The sequence below is a fragment of the Stegostoma tigrinum genome, chromosome 1 (assembly GCF_030684315.1).
Source record: "Stegostoma tigrinum isolate sSteTig4 chromosome 1, sSteTig4.hap1, whole genome shotgun sequence".
Taxonomy (NCBI): domain Eukaryota; kingdom Metazoa; phylum Chordata; class Chondrichthyes; order Orectolobiformes; family Stegostomatidae; genus Stegostoma; species Stegostoma tigrinum.
Genome location: NC_081354.1, coordinates 126,670,513 through 126,687,217, shown reverse-complemented (window position 1 = coordinate 126,687,217; position 16,705 = coordinate 126,670,513). Strand labels below are relative to the sequence as shown.

Sequence of the window (16,705 nt, the reverse complement as noted above, 5' to 3'; positions counted from 1 at the left end):
TCTATACTCTGTGCCCTGTCCAATGAAGGCAAGCATGCCATATGCCTTCTTGACAACTTTATCCACTTACGTTGCCACTTTCAGGGAATTGTGGACCCATATGCAAAATCCCTCTATGGGATAACTGTTTCATGCAGAGGGTAGTGTGTGAATGAAACGAGTTGCCACAGGAAGTGGTCGAAGTGTGTACAATTACAACGTTTAAAAAGCATCTGGATGGGTATATGAATAGGAAAGGTTCAGAGGGATAGGGCCAAATGCTGATAAATGGAACTAGGTCAAACTGGGATGAGGACAGGTTGAACCCAAGGGTCTGTGTCTGTGCTGGACGACAGTCTAACTCTATTCTCGGGATTCTGCCATTTACTGTACATTTCTCTTCTGCATTAGCTCTCTCGAGAAAGCATCACCTTCCATTTGTCTAGATTAAACTCCATTTACCAGTTCTCCGCCCAAATCTCTAGCCTATCTATTTCCTGCTGCATCAGGATACAAACTTCCAATACCATGGAAGTATCCTTTACAGATACTAGCAATTAGAATACAAGTTAAAAAGAAATACACATAGGAAGGAAGTCAAACCGGCACCAAGTAGTAAGGCAATAACACTAAAAAATTGTGGGTGGACTTCTTGATGCTCCCATCAGCCAAGCTGTAAATGAGTAATGGTGTTGTGTGGGTCTTCCCAAGACCTAAGAGTCTGGATGTGAGATTGCTCGCTGAGCTGGAAGGTTAGTTTTCAGATGTTTCGTCACCATTCTAGGTAACATCATCAGTGAGCCTCCGACGAAGCACTGGTGTTATGTCCCGCTTTCTATTTATCTGTTTCGGTTTCCTTGGGTTGGTGATGTCATTTCATGCGTTGGTGATGTCATTAAGAGTCTGATGCAGGATAGGCATTTAAGCAACTGACTGGTTGTTGTTTGTGCTTAGTTCTCTTCAGGTATCTTTACATCATTTGACTAAACATTGCAGTCCAAGGCGGGGATTTGGACAAGCCATGTAAATATCTTTCAAGAATTCATGAGGCATACTTGATTTAAAAGGAGAACTTAGTGGATCAAACAAGACAGAATTGCTCCAGATATTCCCCAGGGAAGGTGAACAAGAAAATAACTGTGGATAGAATAAACATCAAGTTACAGAAAGAAGTCACTAACCCTTTGGTGTGGCTATGCTTCTTTTCCAGTCTCAGCACCCTCTTTCAGTTCAATAAACCTCAATATCTCAACTTCTCCAATTCTGACCATTCTAGTTCTGATTCCTGCATATCCTCAATTTTTACCTCTTTTCCAATGTGGAATGCTTTAAACAAGTGGCATTAAGGTCTGGAATTCTCTCCCAAAACAAAAAGGGACCTAATTCCTCAACCAAGATATTGTCCAATATCTCCTTTTGTACCTCAGCTTTGGGTTTCAAATAAAGAGAGACGAACCACCGCCTCCTTACATTCAATGGCATTACCTTCACTGAATGCTCCACTATCAATATCCTGGAGGTTACCACTGATTAGAATCGGAACTGGATCAGCCATATGAATACTTTGGCCAAAGGACCATGTCAAAGGCTAAGAATCTTGAAGCGAGCAATCCAACACATGATGCTCCAAACCTGTCCACCCACCGCATGGCACATGTCAAGACAGTGTGATGGAATTACTTGGAGGAGTGTAGCTCCACAGCACTCAAGAAGCTTGGCAACCTTGCTAGACAAATTAGGTCATTTTATAGGCACCATATCTGCAAAGTGATGCAAAATCACACTACTACGTACCACTTATAAAATAAAAATACTCTGCTAAATTCTCCAAGTCCATTTAGTCAGCATCTTCCAAACCTATTACTACTTCCATCCAGGAGGACAAGAGCAACAGATACAATGGAACACCACCACCTGCAGGTCACCCACCAACCACTTACCATCCAGAGTGGAATAATATCGCTATTTCTTGAGTGTCACTCAGAAAAAAATTCTGGAACTCTCCCCCTTAAGGCATTTGAGGTCTATCTATAACAAAAGAGAATTACAGTGGATCAAGAGTGCAACTTATCACCATCATCTCAATGGCAAGTAGAGCTAAGTAGTAAGAACACACTCTGCTATTGAGACCTATCTACACTCAATGATGCCATAGGCTGGCACTTCTTGTGTCCTGTGAGGAACATTAGCCCTTGCCAACTTCCAGAATGAAAAACGAATGATTGTGCAAGACTACAGGAGACTCCAGTCCATTTCTCTTAGATTATCTGGTACTCACCCATTCTCAACAGCCTGCATATCCTACCTCACACTGAGTAACAAGCTCTGGAAATGCCGCAGGACGTTTCGTATAGTAGAAGCAAGTGTCAATGCAAGTTACATAAAGTGTCACCTGCTGCAGAACCTTGAGCTGGGGATTTTGGGGCTCGCAGTGACTCCGTGACGCTGCGGCTGATGTGGGTCGCAAATTTTAAGAGCTGGTCACATTACAATGTTGTATCTGCAAAAGGTGGGACTTCATTTCCACAACAGCTACACGATGGTCACTCCTACCAACACGGGCATGGAAGATGCATCTCTAACAGGTACACTGCTAAGTATGAAGTGAGGTAATGTGTTTTCACCTTGTTGGTTCTTTCACCATGTACCACCGACCCAGTTTAACAGCTTGCTCCTTTAGGACACTACCATTTCGCAGTAGCTCATACAACCATGATCCTGCCAAGCCAGGCTGAATGATGGCCATTCTGTGTCACTGGCACCCTTGGTGCTTCTTCTAAGTGATGTTCCATGGAACAGTGCTGACTCAGAGGATCAGGAGGTTACATAGTCATCAGTAGGAAGTTTCCTTGCCCATGTCTGACCTGATGCCATGAGATTACATGGGATTCAAAGTCAACGTCAACGTGAAGGACTAAAAGGAGCAAGCCCTTAAACTGGGTCTGCAGCAGATGGTGAAGGAGCCAACAAGGTGGAAACACATAGCTCACCTCGTGTTTACTAGTGTACCTGTTAGAGATGCATCTTCAATGGCCGCATTGGGAGGAGTGACCGTCGCCAGCTCTTTTGGAGACAAATTCTCATCTTTGCAGAGCCAACACGGAGTGGCATGGTAGCTAAGTGATCAACACTGCTACCTCACAGAATCAGTGACCCAGGTTCAATTCCAGCCTCAGGCAATTGTGTGTGGAGTTTGCACATTCTCCATGCGTCTGTGCAGATTTCCTCCAAGTGCTCCAGTTTCCACCCACAGTGCAAAGATGTGCAGGTTAGGTGGAGGGACCATGCTAAATTGCCTATAATGTCCAGTGATGTGTAAGCTAGGTGGATTAGTCACAGGAAATGCAGGGTTACTGGGAAAGGTTAAGGGGTGGGTCTGGGTGGGATGCTTTTCTAAGGGTCATTGTAGACTTGAAGGGCTGAATGGCCTGCTTCTGCATTATAGGAATTGTAAGCTATCACGAACATTTTCATTAGGCTTCCCAATTGCTTGCTGCACCTTCATGTTAGACTTCAGTAATTTATTGACAAGGAGACAGAGGCTACTTTGTAAAATCAGTGGTGTAGTGGACAACGAAGAGGTCACCTCAGAGTACAACGGGATCTTTAACAGATGGGCCAATGGGTCAGAGTGGTAGATGGAGTTTAATTTAGATAAATGTGACGTGCTGCATTTTGGAAAGGCAAATCATAGCAGGATTTATTCACTTAACAGGAAAGTCCTAGGGAGTGCTGCTGAACAGAGAAGCTCATGGTTCCTTGAAAGTGAAGTCTCAGGTAGCCAGGATAGGGAAGGAAGAGTTTGGTACGCTTCATTGCTCAGGCCACAGAATATAGGTTTCAAAGGGATCATGTTGCGATTTTAGTGGATATTGGTCAGGCCTCAATTTGGAGTATTGATACAGCTCTTGTCACTCTGCTACCAAAACGATGTTATTTAATTGTACAGGATGCAGAGAAAATTGACAGGGATGTCACCAAGATTGGAGGATTTGAGTATAAGTAGTGTAGGAGGTTGAGGGGTGACCTTATAGAGGTTTATAAAATGATGAGGGGCATAGATAAGGTGAATACCAAAGGTCTTTTCACTAGAATGGGGCGGGGGAAGAGTTCAAAACTAAAGGGCATATAAAGGCAAGAGGAGAAAGGTTTCAAAAAAAAAAAATAGGGACCCGAGCGGCAACGTTTTCATAGTGGTTCTTGTGCACAATGAACTGCCAGAAGTGGCAGACTCAGATACAGTTACAACATTTAAAAAGGTACGTGAATAGGAAACATTTCAAAGGGATAATGGGCCAAACACAGACAAGTGGGAAATCTTGTCAGCATGAAAGGGGTGGGCCAAACAGTCTGTTTCCATGCTGTATGACAGACTAACAATGTCTTAGCATCACAATTCAATTGCGTATTGAAAATATAGGGTTTTCCATTACATCCTGAAACATAATTGACGAAACAAAGCAAAGCATTCTGCAGACTGAAAAACAAGCTTCAAACACACCAACATGAAAAACAAAGTGAAAAGTGTACACCTCTGCCATATTGTGTTCACTCAACATTACATTATGCAGCTCATCCCTTTTCTCGCCTGTTTGAAGCTCTACAGCTGAAAAATAGCTTTTCATTGAAATCTCTCTCACAGAAGTGGTTTTGATCCCATTCACATCCAACAACTCACTCTGAAAACTCTGCCAACATCATGGCAAATCACATCTCAGCGTTGAGCACTTAACAACATTCCAAATAAACTCCATAACTTTCTTTATTAAAAGTCAACTTGTCCTATTACCCAAAGCTATTAGATCAGTTAAGAATTCCAGGATTCAGAGTCTTGGCAGAAATGAATCATTTCTTCCTTGGGAGACAAATTACAAATTTTTGTTGAAATGTGCCCATTAATTGAGATTTTACTTGGATTATGATGGAAAAATTACCTCCACACATCTTTAGTTGCTGAGGTAATTAAGGCAATATTTATATGAACTGAAGCATGCTATAAAATTGTTTTCTTCTAAGAGAAAAAAATTATTAAAAACCAAAAGAACTGTGGATGATATAAATCAGAAACAAAAACAAGTTGCTGGAATAGCTCAGCAGTTCTGGCAGCATCTGCAAAGAAAAAATTAGAGTTAATGTTAAAGGTCCAGTGACCCAAATAAATTTATTATTCAAGCAGGATTATTCAAGTGCCAAACTGCCAATTATGAAATGAGTAAAAAAAATTCACTAATGATTTAGTGATCAATAGGTGGGCCATAGTGCAGGAAGTTTTTTTTAAAAAACTCACTCTCAGGGGACGCAAGCCAGCATTTATTGCCCATACCTAGTTCCCGTCGAGAAAATTGTGGTAAGATGCTTTCTTGAGCTGCTGTAGTCCATTCTGGGGTAGGTACACCCACGATGCCATTTGAAAGGGAGTTGCAGGATTTTGACCCAAAGATCTTTCCTCAGTTCTGAATATGTACCCAGATCCCCAACAAGGTAGTAATGGGGATGTCTAAAAGAAGTTTCAATGAAATGCATCTCTCGTTTCTTTTAAAATTAGCTATAAGTCACCTGACAAAGTTTTCCAAATAGATTCGCACCTGGTGTCAAAACTTTTCTTTCTCATATGCTCCTTGAGATTTGAGGACTACATTTTCATTCTCACCAACTCACATATTGAGACATCTGTATATGTAGTTACAAGGTGTAGATAACCAGGGGTATTTGGACTCCAGTGAAATCCTGTTATACCTTCCTAATACCACTTGGAACTTCCCCTTTTCCCCTTCTCCCATCCTGGCCCTCCTGTCGCTGAGGGTACCAATCAACCCAGACGCCCAAACATACAGCAAAAGCCCTTTCTAGCCACAACATAAAATAGCCTATCAAGTCAAAAGCCTGTTTAGTCATAACTTCTCGAAAGCCAGGCAATGTTAATGTCAGCCATCATGCCCCCACTCCCTGCTGGGCTTCCTCTCCACACATCCCAGAAACGCCAACTCTCTACCACCCTGAACCTCGATTCCTGGCACTCCCTGGCAATTCCTATACTGCTGGTACCAACTTTTCTAATTGCTCAATGCTCCTCCAATCACAGACTGCTTCTCTGTATGTTGAAGTAAGTACAGGAGAGAAAAATCCTTCAATTGGAGGAATAACTCTTCACCATTTCTTTCCATTCTGCATATAGAGAAGGACCTTTCTCAAATTGGTCACTCCATAAATCTGAACTGACAACTTTTGAGGTGAATCCATTTGTGTATCTTGAATGTAGGTTCATACTTGAATGACCACTTGAATAGCAGCAACTAAAAACAGCCCAGATGAAAAAAAGAGCATTACAGTATTCAGCTTCTCAAGGATTGGACTGGAGTAGGCCACAGCTTTGACTGGAATATTGATCATTGTAGGGGAAGGAAGGTGGAGCAGGATAGTCATATAAAATTCCGACAGTACAACAATAATTGGTTCAATGTGATTACTGCATTCTGGTAAGGAAAACCATGGCAGAACTTATACACTTAATGGTAGGGTCCTGGGAGTGTTGCTAAACAAAGAGAGCAAGGGATGCAAGTGCACAGTTCCTTTGGAGGTGGTGGGGGGTATCAGTGCACTGAAATGTAGAAGTTGGGATGTCATGTTGCAGTTGTACAGGACCCACTTTTAGAATACCTCATTCAATTCTGGTCTTCCTGCTATAGGAAAGATGTTGATAAACTAGAAAGGGTTCAGAAAAGATTTACAAGGATGTTGCCAGGGCTGGACAGTTTGAACTATAGGAACAGACTGAATGGGCTGAGGCTGGAAGAAGTCAGAGATTGAGGGGTGACCTTGTAGAGGTTTATGAAATCATGACAGGCATGGATCGGACTAAATGGGCACGGTTTAAAGGTGACAGAGGAAAGATTTTTAAAAAGGGGCCTGATTGGCAATGTTTTCAGGCAGAGGGTGATGCATGTATGGAATGAGCTGTCAGAGGAAGTGGAGGAAGCTGGTGCAATTACAACATTTAAAAGACATCTGAACGGGTATTTTTTTAAATCAGAAGTAGCAAGGGGAAATCTCAGGAAAAGATAAAGCAAATGTGATTAGAAACGTAAAAGCAAGGAAGTGAAAAATGTAGAAGAGAAACAGTCAAAAAGAGTCAAAGGGATGTACAGCATGGAAACAGATCCTTCAATCCAACTCGTCCACGCCAACCAGATATCCTATCTAAGTCTAGTCCCATCTGCCAGCATTTGGCCCATATCCCTCCAAACCCCATCCTATTCATATACCATCCACATGCCTTTAAAATGTTGTAATTGTACCAACCTCCACCACCACCTCTGGTAGCTCATTCCATACATGCACCACCCTCTGTGAGAAAATGTTGCCCCTTAGGTCCCTTTTAAATCTTTTCCCTCACATCTTAAACCTATGACTTCTAGTTTTTTACTCTCTTATCCTGGGGAAAAGACTCTGTCAACTTACCCTATCCATGCCTCTCGTGATTTTAAGACTCTATAAAAGGTCACCACTGTGCCTCTGATGCTCCAGGAAAAATAGCCCCAGCCTAGTCAGCTTCTCCTCACAGCTCAAACCCTCCAACTCTGGCAACATCTTTGTAAATCTTTTCTAGTTTCACAATACCCGTCCTGCAGCAAGGAAACCAGCACACAGTATTCCAAAAGTGACCTAACCATTGTCCTAAATGGAAACTGAAAGAACTACGGATGCTGTAAATTAGGAACAAAAACAAAATTGCTGGAAAAGCTCAGATCTGGCAGTATCCATGAAAAAAATACAGTTCTGACGAAGTGTCACCAGACCCGAATCATTAACTGTTTTTTCCTTCATAGATACTGCCAGACCAGCTAAGCTTTTCCAGAAACTTTGTTTTTGTAATCAATGTCCTGTACAGCTGCAACATGACCGCCCAACTCCTATACACAATGCACTAACCAATAAAGGCAAGCAGACCAAATGCCTTCTTCACTATCCTGTCTACCCATGTCTCTACTTTCAAAGGAGCTATCAACCTGCACTCCAAGGTGTCTCTGTTCAGCAACACTCCACAGGACCTTTACCATTAAGTGCATAAGTCCTGCCATGATTTGCCTTTCCAGAATGCAGCACCTCACATTCATCTAAATTAAACTCCATCTGCCATTCCTCAAACCACTGACCCATCTAATCAAGATTCCACGGTACTCAGAGGTAACCTTCTTCTCTGTCCACAACACCTCCAATTTTCATGTCATCTGCACACTTACTCACCATACCTCCAATATTCACATCCAAATCATTTACATAAATGATGAAAAACAGTAGACACAGCACCAATTCTTGTGGCACATCGCTGGTCACATCTCTAGTCTGAAAAGCAATCCTCCACTACCACCCTCTGTCTTCTACCTTCAAACCAGTTCTCCTTGCATTCCATTGATCTAAACTTGGCAACTAGTCTACCACGAGGAACCTTGTTCAATGCTTTACTGAAGTCCATGTAATTACATTCACCACTCTGCTCTCAATCTTCTTCAATAAATTCAACCAAGTTAGTGAAACTCGATTTCTCACGCTCAAAGCCATATCAACTATCCCTAACCAGTCCTTAGCTTTCTCAATACATGTCAATCCTCTCCCTCAGGATTCCCTCCATCAACTTACCGTCTACTGATGTCAAGGTCACCAGTCTTTAGTTCCCCAGCTTTTTCTTACCACCTCTCAAATAGCGGCACCACATTAGCTACCCTCCAAGCCTTCCGGCACCTCACCTGTGGTTATTGATAAAACAAGTATCTCAGCAAGAGCCCAGCAATCACTTCCCGAGCTTCCCAGAGTTCTAGGGTACACCTGATCAGGTCCCAGGGATTTATCCACTTTTATGCGTTTTCAGTCCCCCAACATCACCTCCTCTGTAATGTGGATTATTTCAAGATATAGCTATTTATTTCCCCACGTTCACTATTGTCCATATCCTTCTCTACCATAAATATTCATTCAAATTACTTGTTTAGTATCTACCCCATCTCCTGCGATTCCACGCAGAGGTGGCCTTGCTGGTCTTCAAAATGGCCCTGTTCTCTCCCTGCTTACCCTTTTGTCCTTAAATGTATTTGTAGAATCACTCTGGCTTTTCCTTAACCCCAATAGTCAAAAGCGCTTTCACGTCCCTTTACTGCCCTCCTGAATTCTCTCTAGAGTACACTACTGCCTTTATACTCTTCGTAGGATTACATTGTAGGGGATCTGATCTGATCTGATCTGGTCCCACCTCTGCTGCCAATACCTTCCTCCTATTTCTTGACCAGATTACACTGCAAAGGCTGTCATTTTGGCACATGACGTCTGTCTGGAGTCTGGAAAGTTATTTAATTAGTCACACTGCTGCTTTTCCCCATAGCTCCAAAAATATTTCGATTTCCCATCTCATTATTGCTTACAATTAATACTTAATTTGCTCCTACAATCTTTGCAGGCAGTACCTTCCTCATCATTATTTGCTAAATAGTTCTGGTCCTTTCTTTTGCCAGTCCTTGATTGCCAATGAAAATAGCTTTTTTCCTAATCAATGAAAGTCATTCGTTTTCAATAATCTTTGGTTCGATCTCTGCTGAAACAAATCTCAACTTTTCTCTTCTCTGTATATAATGGTACAAGGACAAATGTTAAACTTCTCTATACCAGCTCCATAGTCTTCACATCCTAAGTGTAGTTCTTAAAACTGGATGCAATACTCTGGCTTAGGCACAAATTAAACACTTCAAAACATGCTGCCCAACTTATTCACTTTGGGATCTAGGTCCAAAACATCCAACTTCCTGCTGCTCTGATGCTGCTTGGCCTGCTGTGTTCATTCAGCTCTACACCTTGTTTTCTCAGATTCTCCAGCATCTGCAGTTCCTACTATCTCTTACTTGCTTTGGTCCTTTCCACCTCTATTTATAAAGCCAATGGCCTGTACAATCTTAACTTCAACGTACCCAACACCTTCAAAGATTTGTACATGCAATTATCTAGTGCCTACGTGGATCCAATATTAGTATTTTTTTTTTCATAATTCCACATTCACGTAATTAACTTGAGAATTCTCATTTATCCAGACTTCTAGATCACCAATCTTTAACAGAGTTACCATTCCCAACATGCATCATGTAATGTAATTCACCATTCTTTGCTTTTTGTAAAAAAGCTGTCTCCAAAAGGTTGTTCAACAAGAAATGCTACTGTAGCATTGTTCCTTATCTTCTGATCTAAGGACAGCAACATGAAGTATTTTGCTTAGTCTTTCCACAGAAATAACCTGATCAACTGAGTACTTCCAGAATTTCATGTATTTATTTCAGAGATCTAACATAAGCCAAAAGTATTTTCCTTTTGTATTGTTTGATTAATAAGGAATTGCCAACTATTTGATTGTTGCTATTTAGCATCACGACCATAATAATGATGCTACCAATAAGACACATGTATATAATAGAAGGGTTCGCAACCTTCCAGGCATAAAGTAATCAGGATCACAGGTCCTGTAACAAGAATGGTAGCAATGGCACCGAGACAAAGATTTGATTGTCCTGGGAGTTCTGCAAGGCTCCTTTAAGTGGCTGATTTTTTTTGCCCAAGGATGGCCTATTCCAATATGTTTGAGGCCTGTTGATTAATATCCAGTCAGCTGCAAAATAGTTATTGCATTTTTTGTACATTACTTTTTGTGCCTGTACCTTTGCTATCTGAACCTCCACGTGACAAATCCCTGTCTCTCCAATTCTTATTCTGGTGTCAATAATTGTGCAGCGTTAAAATGATGTTACAACAATGAAAGGTTTGGGAAACACCGATATAAGTCCTTCACTACAGGAGGAATTCCCAGAACATTTCACAGAGGTGGTAAACAATATACCAAAATAATTCAGTGACAGTGACACGACCTAGAGTAAGAAGAGACAGTTGAAGGAATGCACCATCAATGGCACAAAGTATAAAGGTGATGCACAAGAAGCTAGTCAAAAGAGACAAAGCAATAAATGGCATAAGCAACTCCCCTCTCCTCCCATTGTTCCGGTGATTCCCACTGTTCCTGTGAACACTATGACATCTGATGAAAGAGGAAGTGATGTACATAATTAATGAATACTAGGACAAAGAAATATATCCAAATAAAGTCAGATATCACATGATATCAGGATACAGTCCAATAGGTTTATTTGAAATCACATGTTTTTGGAGTGTAGCCCCTTTGTCAGGTTCCATGTGCTTCTGTCTCACTTCACAAGTGAAGGGAGGACCTATAATCGAATTGAATGAGGCTGAGAGAGATAATTACAAAAATTTTAAAAAGGTGGTGGTGCTGGAAGCAAGCCAAAATGATTGGAGTAACTTTTTTTTAAAAATTCATTAACAGGATGAGGGTGTCGCTGCCTCAGCAGCATTTATTGCCCATCCCTAATTGCCCAGAGGGTCAACCACATTGCTGTGGGTCTGGAGTCACATATAGGCCTGACCAGGAAAGGTTGGCGGTTTCTTTCCCTAAAAGGACATTAGCGAACCAGATTGGATTCATGGTCACCATTAGATTTTTAATTGCAGATATTTTATTGAATTCAAATTCCACCATCTGCCATGGTAGAATTTGAATCCGGGTCATCAATTTAACATAATAAAATGTGAGGCTGGATGAACACAGCAGGCCAAGCAGCATTTCAGGAGCACAAAAGCTGACATTTCGGGCCTAGACCCTTCATCAGAGAGGAGCAATTTAACAGTCTAGCGATATTACCACTAGGCCATCACTTTCCCCATAAACATGATAGATATAAAAAGTCATATGCAAAGGGTCTAACCAAAGTCATTAGTAATCCAAAACTGTACAAAACTAAGGTTGAGGCATCATAACAATTTATCCAGGTGATGGCGACAAAACAGGACCGAAAGGAAGAGTTTACAGATACAGAACAGTGTGGTGCAGTCACAAGTTGGGTGACATGAACTCAAGATCACTGTTAAGGCCATCTTCATGAGTAAGGAAGCTAGGGAAGAGCAGGCTAGTTATTTGTGGGCTTGCAGCAAAGTGAAGTACTGAGGAGTCAGTCTTTGATGGAGATGTGCACGTCCAAGAATGACACTGACTTCTGAATAGTTGTCCATTGCCAGAGGAAGTTCTCAGAGGGTGCCTTTGCCTGATACAATGGAACATCCAAGATAAAGTGTGGTGCTGGATGAACACAGCAGGCCAAGCAGCATCTCAGGAGGACAAAAGTTGTCGTTTTGGGCCTAGACAAGATGCTGCTTGGCCTGCTGCCTTCATCCAGCGCCACATTTTGTTGTAATCTCTGATTCTCCAGCATCTGCAGTTCTCATTATCTCTGATCACAATGGAACATCCAAGTGTTTTGGCTTGGTGTCATTTCAAAAAGCAGTAGAAGGAAGTCTCCCATATAGGAAGTGCACAAGATGAGAGTGCATATGCCCTGAAGGACTAGATCAAAAGGTCTTGAATCAGTCTAAAAACTGCAGATGCTATAAATCAGAAACAAAAAACAGAGGTTGCTAGAAAAGCTCAGCATGTCTGGCAGCATCTGTGAAGAAAAATCAGAGTAAACATTTCAGGTGCAGTGACCTGATACGTTAACTCTAATTTTTCTTCACAGATGCTGCCAGACATGCCGACCGTTTATTTGAAGCAACCTCTGCTTTCGGTCTTGTTCAGTTGATGGGTGTATTTTGTTCAGATAGGCAGGTAATTGCGTCTCTGGTTGTTCAGGTATCGATGCTTCTTTTCATTCGTCCATTGTCTTCTGTATGACAATGGCTTCTCCTTTATCTGCTGTTTTGATGACAATGTTGCGATTGGTCAAGAGCATGGATGGCATTGCGTTGTGCCTGGGTAACATTCTGCGCTATCTTGTCAGCGCAGCTGATGAATCTGGTGTTAGCGCTCCTGACGACTTGAGCATAAATGTTGAGCCTAGGACATTGGCCATCTGGAGGGATCCAATTCGACTCTCCATCTCTGGTCACTGCACCTCAAATCTCTGTCAACTGTTCCAGTTCACTGATTGTCTCATTGGATTCACTGCTGAAATCTTAAGATTTGTGGAAGAATTTCCCAAGGCTCATTCACCTGACGAATTCCTCCTGTGCCTGCCACCAAACCAATGGGGTCCATTTTAGTAATAGGGCAGAAACTGAGCCCTCAGCTGAGAACTTAGATTTCATCTGGTTGAAAGGTGTGGTCAGACAAGTTTATGATGGATTTCCCAGCAGTGGCACCAACTTCAACCATGGTACTGGGAGAGGCTTGGTTACTGCTGGTGGTGATGCCAAACTTATGCAGTTTCTTGTTCTTGGTGTCCATGTAGGTGGTGCAGTTCTGTTGCCTCGCCTGCTTGGCAGTGTCTCATAACTATTCTGCTGTATCCTGAGTGTAAGCTGACAATATGGAATCTATCTGAAATGATTGAGGGGTGTGCAAGGAGTGCAATGGCAGAGCCCCTCAGTGTTGGAGGCTGACTTTAGTGGGGTTTGTGATCTGTCCTTTCAGGATTTTCTTTTTTTTTTGCATTTCGGCAGAAACATGATGTCTGTGTCGATAAGTGTGATCTTCTTGGAGATCCTCTCCACCCTGAGCCAGCAGTTTGTAGTGTCAATGGTAGTCGTGATGTGAAGGTGCCAGCATCGGACTGGGGTGGACAACGTCAGAAGTCACACAACACTAAGCTATAGTCCAACAGGTTTTTTTGAGCATAGCTTTTAGAGCATAGCCCATTCATCAGGTGAAATCCAACACCAATCCTCCCCCAGTACCACAGTTGAAACTAGTACCACGCGTTCTGCAGAAGGGTCATCAGACACAAAACATTAACACTGATTTTTCTTCACAGATGCCGTCAGGCGTGTTGAGATTTTCCAGCAACTTCTGGTTTTGCTCCTGATTTACAGCATCCATAGCTCTCTTGGTTTTTAGGCCTTTGATCCAGACCTTCTGAGTATCTATGCGCTCTCATCTGCAGATTTCTACCTTCCAAGTGCGTTGGCTTTGTGTAACTTCAGACATCCCATTGTATCAGCCAAGGGTACTCTGTGTGAGAATCTCTCTGGTTACATCAAGGGCATCTTGAAACCCATTGAAACCCCAGCTTCTGTCGCCACACTACAGATTTCTCACAGAAACTCAGCACCCACGATCCAGTCGAACCAGGAACATTCCTCATCACAAAGTACATTTTGGCACTGTCCACCAGCATTCCCCACAACAAAGGCATCGCTGTACTCAATTACAACAACCACCAACGTCCAGGTGCTATCCTATAACACATCTGCTTCATCCTTGACAACAATGTCTTCTCCTTCAACAACTTGATCTTTATCCAAACACACAGAATAGCCATGGGCACCAAATTTGCACACCAATATGCCAACAGTTTCATGCACATGTTCAAGCAAGACCTCTTTTTGCTTTGCAAACCCCCAACTAACACTCTATACCAGATACATCAATGACATTTTCTTCCTTTGGACTCATGGCAAGGAATCACTGAAACAACTATGCAGCAATATCAACGAGTTTCATCCCACCAAACTTACCACAAACTACTCTTTAGAAATTAGTCTCAGTTTCATTCTTAGACTCACACATCTCCATGAATGACTGGCACCACTGTACCTCAATCTACCGTAAGCCCACGATAACTGCATGATGCTGCACGGGTCTAGCTTCCACCCTAAATGGGTTCAAAAAGCCATCCCCGACAGCAAGCCCTGTACGTACACAGGATCTGCTCACGAGAAGGACCTTGACTGACACCTAAAAATTTTGAACGATGCCCTCATAAGAACGGGAAACGGTACTCAACTCATCAACCATAGGTTCACACACGCCACAGGAGAAAACTGTAACAACCTCCTCAGAACACAAACATAGGACACAACCGATAGAGTACCTTTCATCAGCCAGTACATTCCTGGAGCAGAGGGACTTCATGTTCTTCACACCCTTCAACGTGTCATCAATGACAACGAACATCTCGCCAAAATCTTCCCAGCACCTCCACTTCTTGCCTCCAAACAACGCCAGACCTTAAACAGACCATTGTTTGGAGCAACCTCCCCATTCTTCAGGGCAATGTTGAACACACCACCACACAACCCTGCCAATGGCAACCTCTGCAAGACACGTCAAATCATTACCATGGATACTATCATCACATGTGAAAACACTATCCATCATGTGTACGGCAGATGCTCATGTGACACAGCCAACGTTGTCTCTCTCATACGCTGCAGGCAAGGATGCTGCAAAGCATGGTATATCAGCAAGACGATGCATTTACTGCAACAACAGATGAATGGAATGCACGCAACTATCGCAAGACACCAATGTTACCTACGAGTCAGGAAACACTTCAGCGGTGAAGGACATTCAGCCTCCGATCTTTGGGCAAGTGCCCTCCAAGTCAGTCTGTCTTCGAGATGCACAACAATGCAGACCTGCCAAGCAGAAATCAATAGCCAAGTTCCGTACCCATGAAGATGGCCCCACTATGATCTTGGGTTCACATCACACTATATGTGACTGCACCACGCTGTTCTGTATTTGTAAATTCTCCTTACTGTCCTATTTTGTCTCCATCTGTATAAGTTGTTATGGCCTCCCCACCTTAGTTTGTGCAGTTTTGGATTACTTATGACTTGAGTTAGACCCTCGGCATGCAACTCTTACACATATCATATTATTCCAGTCGTTTGGTTCATCTCCAGCACCACCTTATTTTTGTTTTTTTTGTAATTATCTACCTGCCTCATTTAATCAGATTATAGGCCATCCCTTCACTTGTTCTTCAGATGTTGAACACTTTATTCACTGTCTAAAACTTCGGATCACCTGCAGGGACTTATCATTCATCACTCCACTCACACATTTGTAAGGTCTTTTGATCTCTCTGCCCATAAATTCTGTGTTGTGCGCACTTCTCTCTTACTTCATCTGTTGAAGCGGTAACACTCTGACAGCTTGACAGTTCAAATAGAACCTACTGGACTGTAACTTGGTGTCATGTAACTTCTGATTTTATCCACCTCAGTCTAACACCTGCACCTTAATATCATACCTGAACAACAAAGTGACACATGCTGAATGTAATGTGGAGTTCAAATAATCCTGTAGGCTGAACGGCAAAGGTGCAGGAAAGTTGACATTTTGGGTCAGACCCTTCTTCAAAATTGGGGAGGGAGAAGGGAGCTGGGAATTAAAGAGAAAGAGGATGGGTAGGGTTGGGGAAGGTAGGCAGGATGGTGATAGATGAATGCAGGTAGGAAGTGGTGGGGATTGGTCAATGGGATGGCTAGGGCAGATGGGGAGAGAAGATGGACAGGTTGTGTCAGGTTAGGGAGGCAGGGATGAGAGGGAGAGTTGGACATGGGATGAAGCCAGGGGCATCTTAAAACTAGTGAATTCTATGTTTCATCAACTTTACTAACACCTTTCACCACAACCTCAAATTCACCTGGACCATCTGATATTCCCTCCCTTTCTGGGACCTCTCAGTCTCCAAATCTGGTAACCGCGTCAATACTGACATCTATTTCGAACCCACCAACTCCCATAGCTAACTGGACTATGCCACCTCTCACCCACCCTCCTGTAAGAATGTGATCCCTTATCCCCAATTCCTCCGCCTCTGCTGCATCTGTTCCCAAGATGGAGCATTCCACTCTCGGACATCCCAGAGGTCCTCCTATTTTAACAACCATGACATTC

At 42.6% G+C, this 16,705-nt stretch overlaps 1 protein-coding gene across 5 annotated transcripts in view; it reads right to left on the bottom strand.

The window, feature by feature from the left end:
• LOC125457498 (ADP-ribosylation factor-like protein 15) overlaps positions 1-16,705 on the bottom strand; it is a 291,813-nt gene that overhangs the window by 262,129 nt on the left and 12,979 nt on the right. Inside the window, exon 1 of one of the 5 annotated variants that reach the window (XM_048541795.2) lies at positions 1,920-2,007. The exons of the other annotated variants lie outside the window; for them this stretch is intronic. Within the exon in view, the coding sequence (XP_048397752.1) occupies positions 1,920-1,922 (3 nt within the window). The 5' untranslated portion in view covers positions 1,923-2,007. Of the gene's footprint in view, positions 1-1,919; positions 2,008-16,705 lie in introns of those variants that run through there. 5 annotated transcript variants of the gene reach the window in all.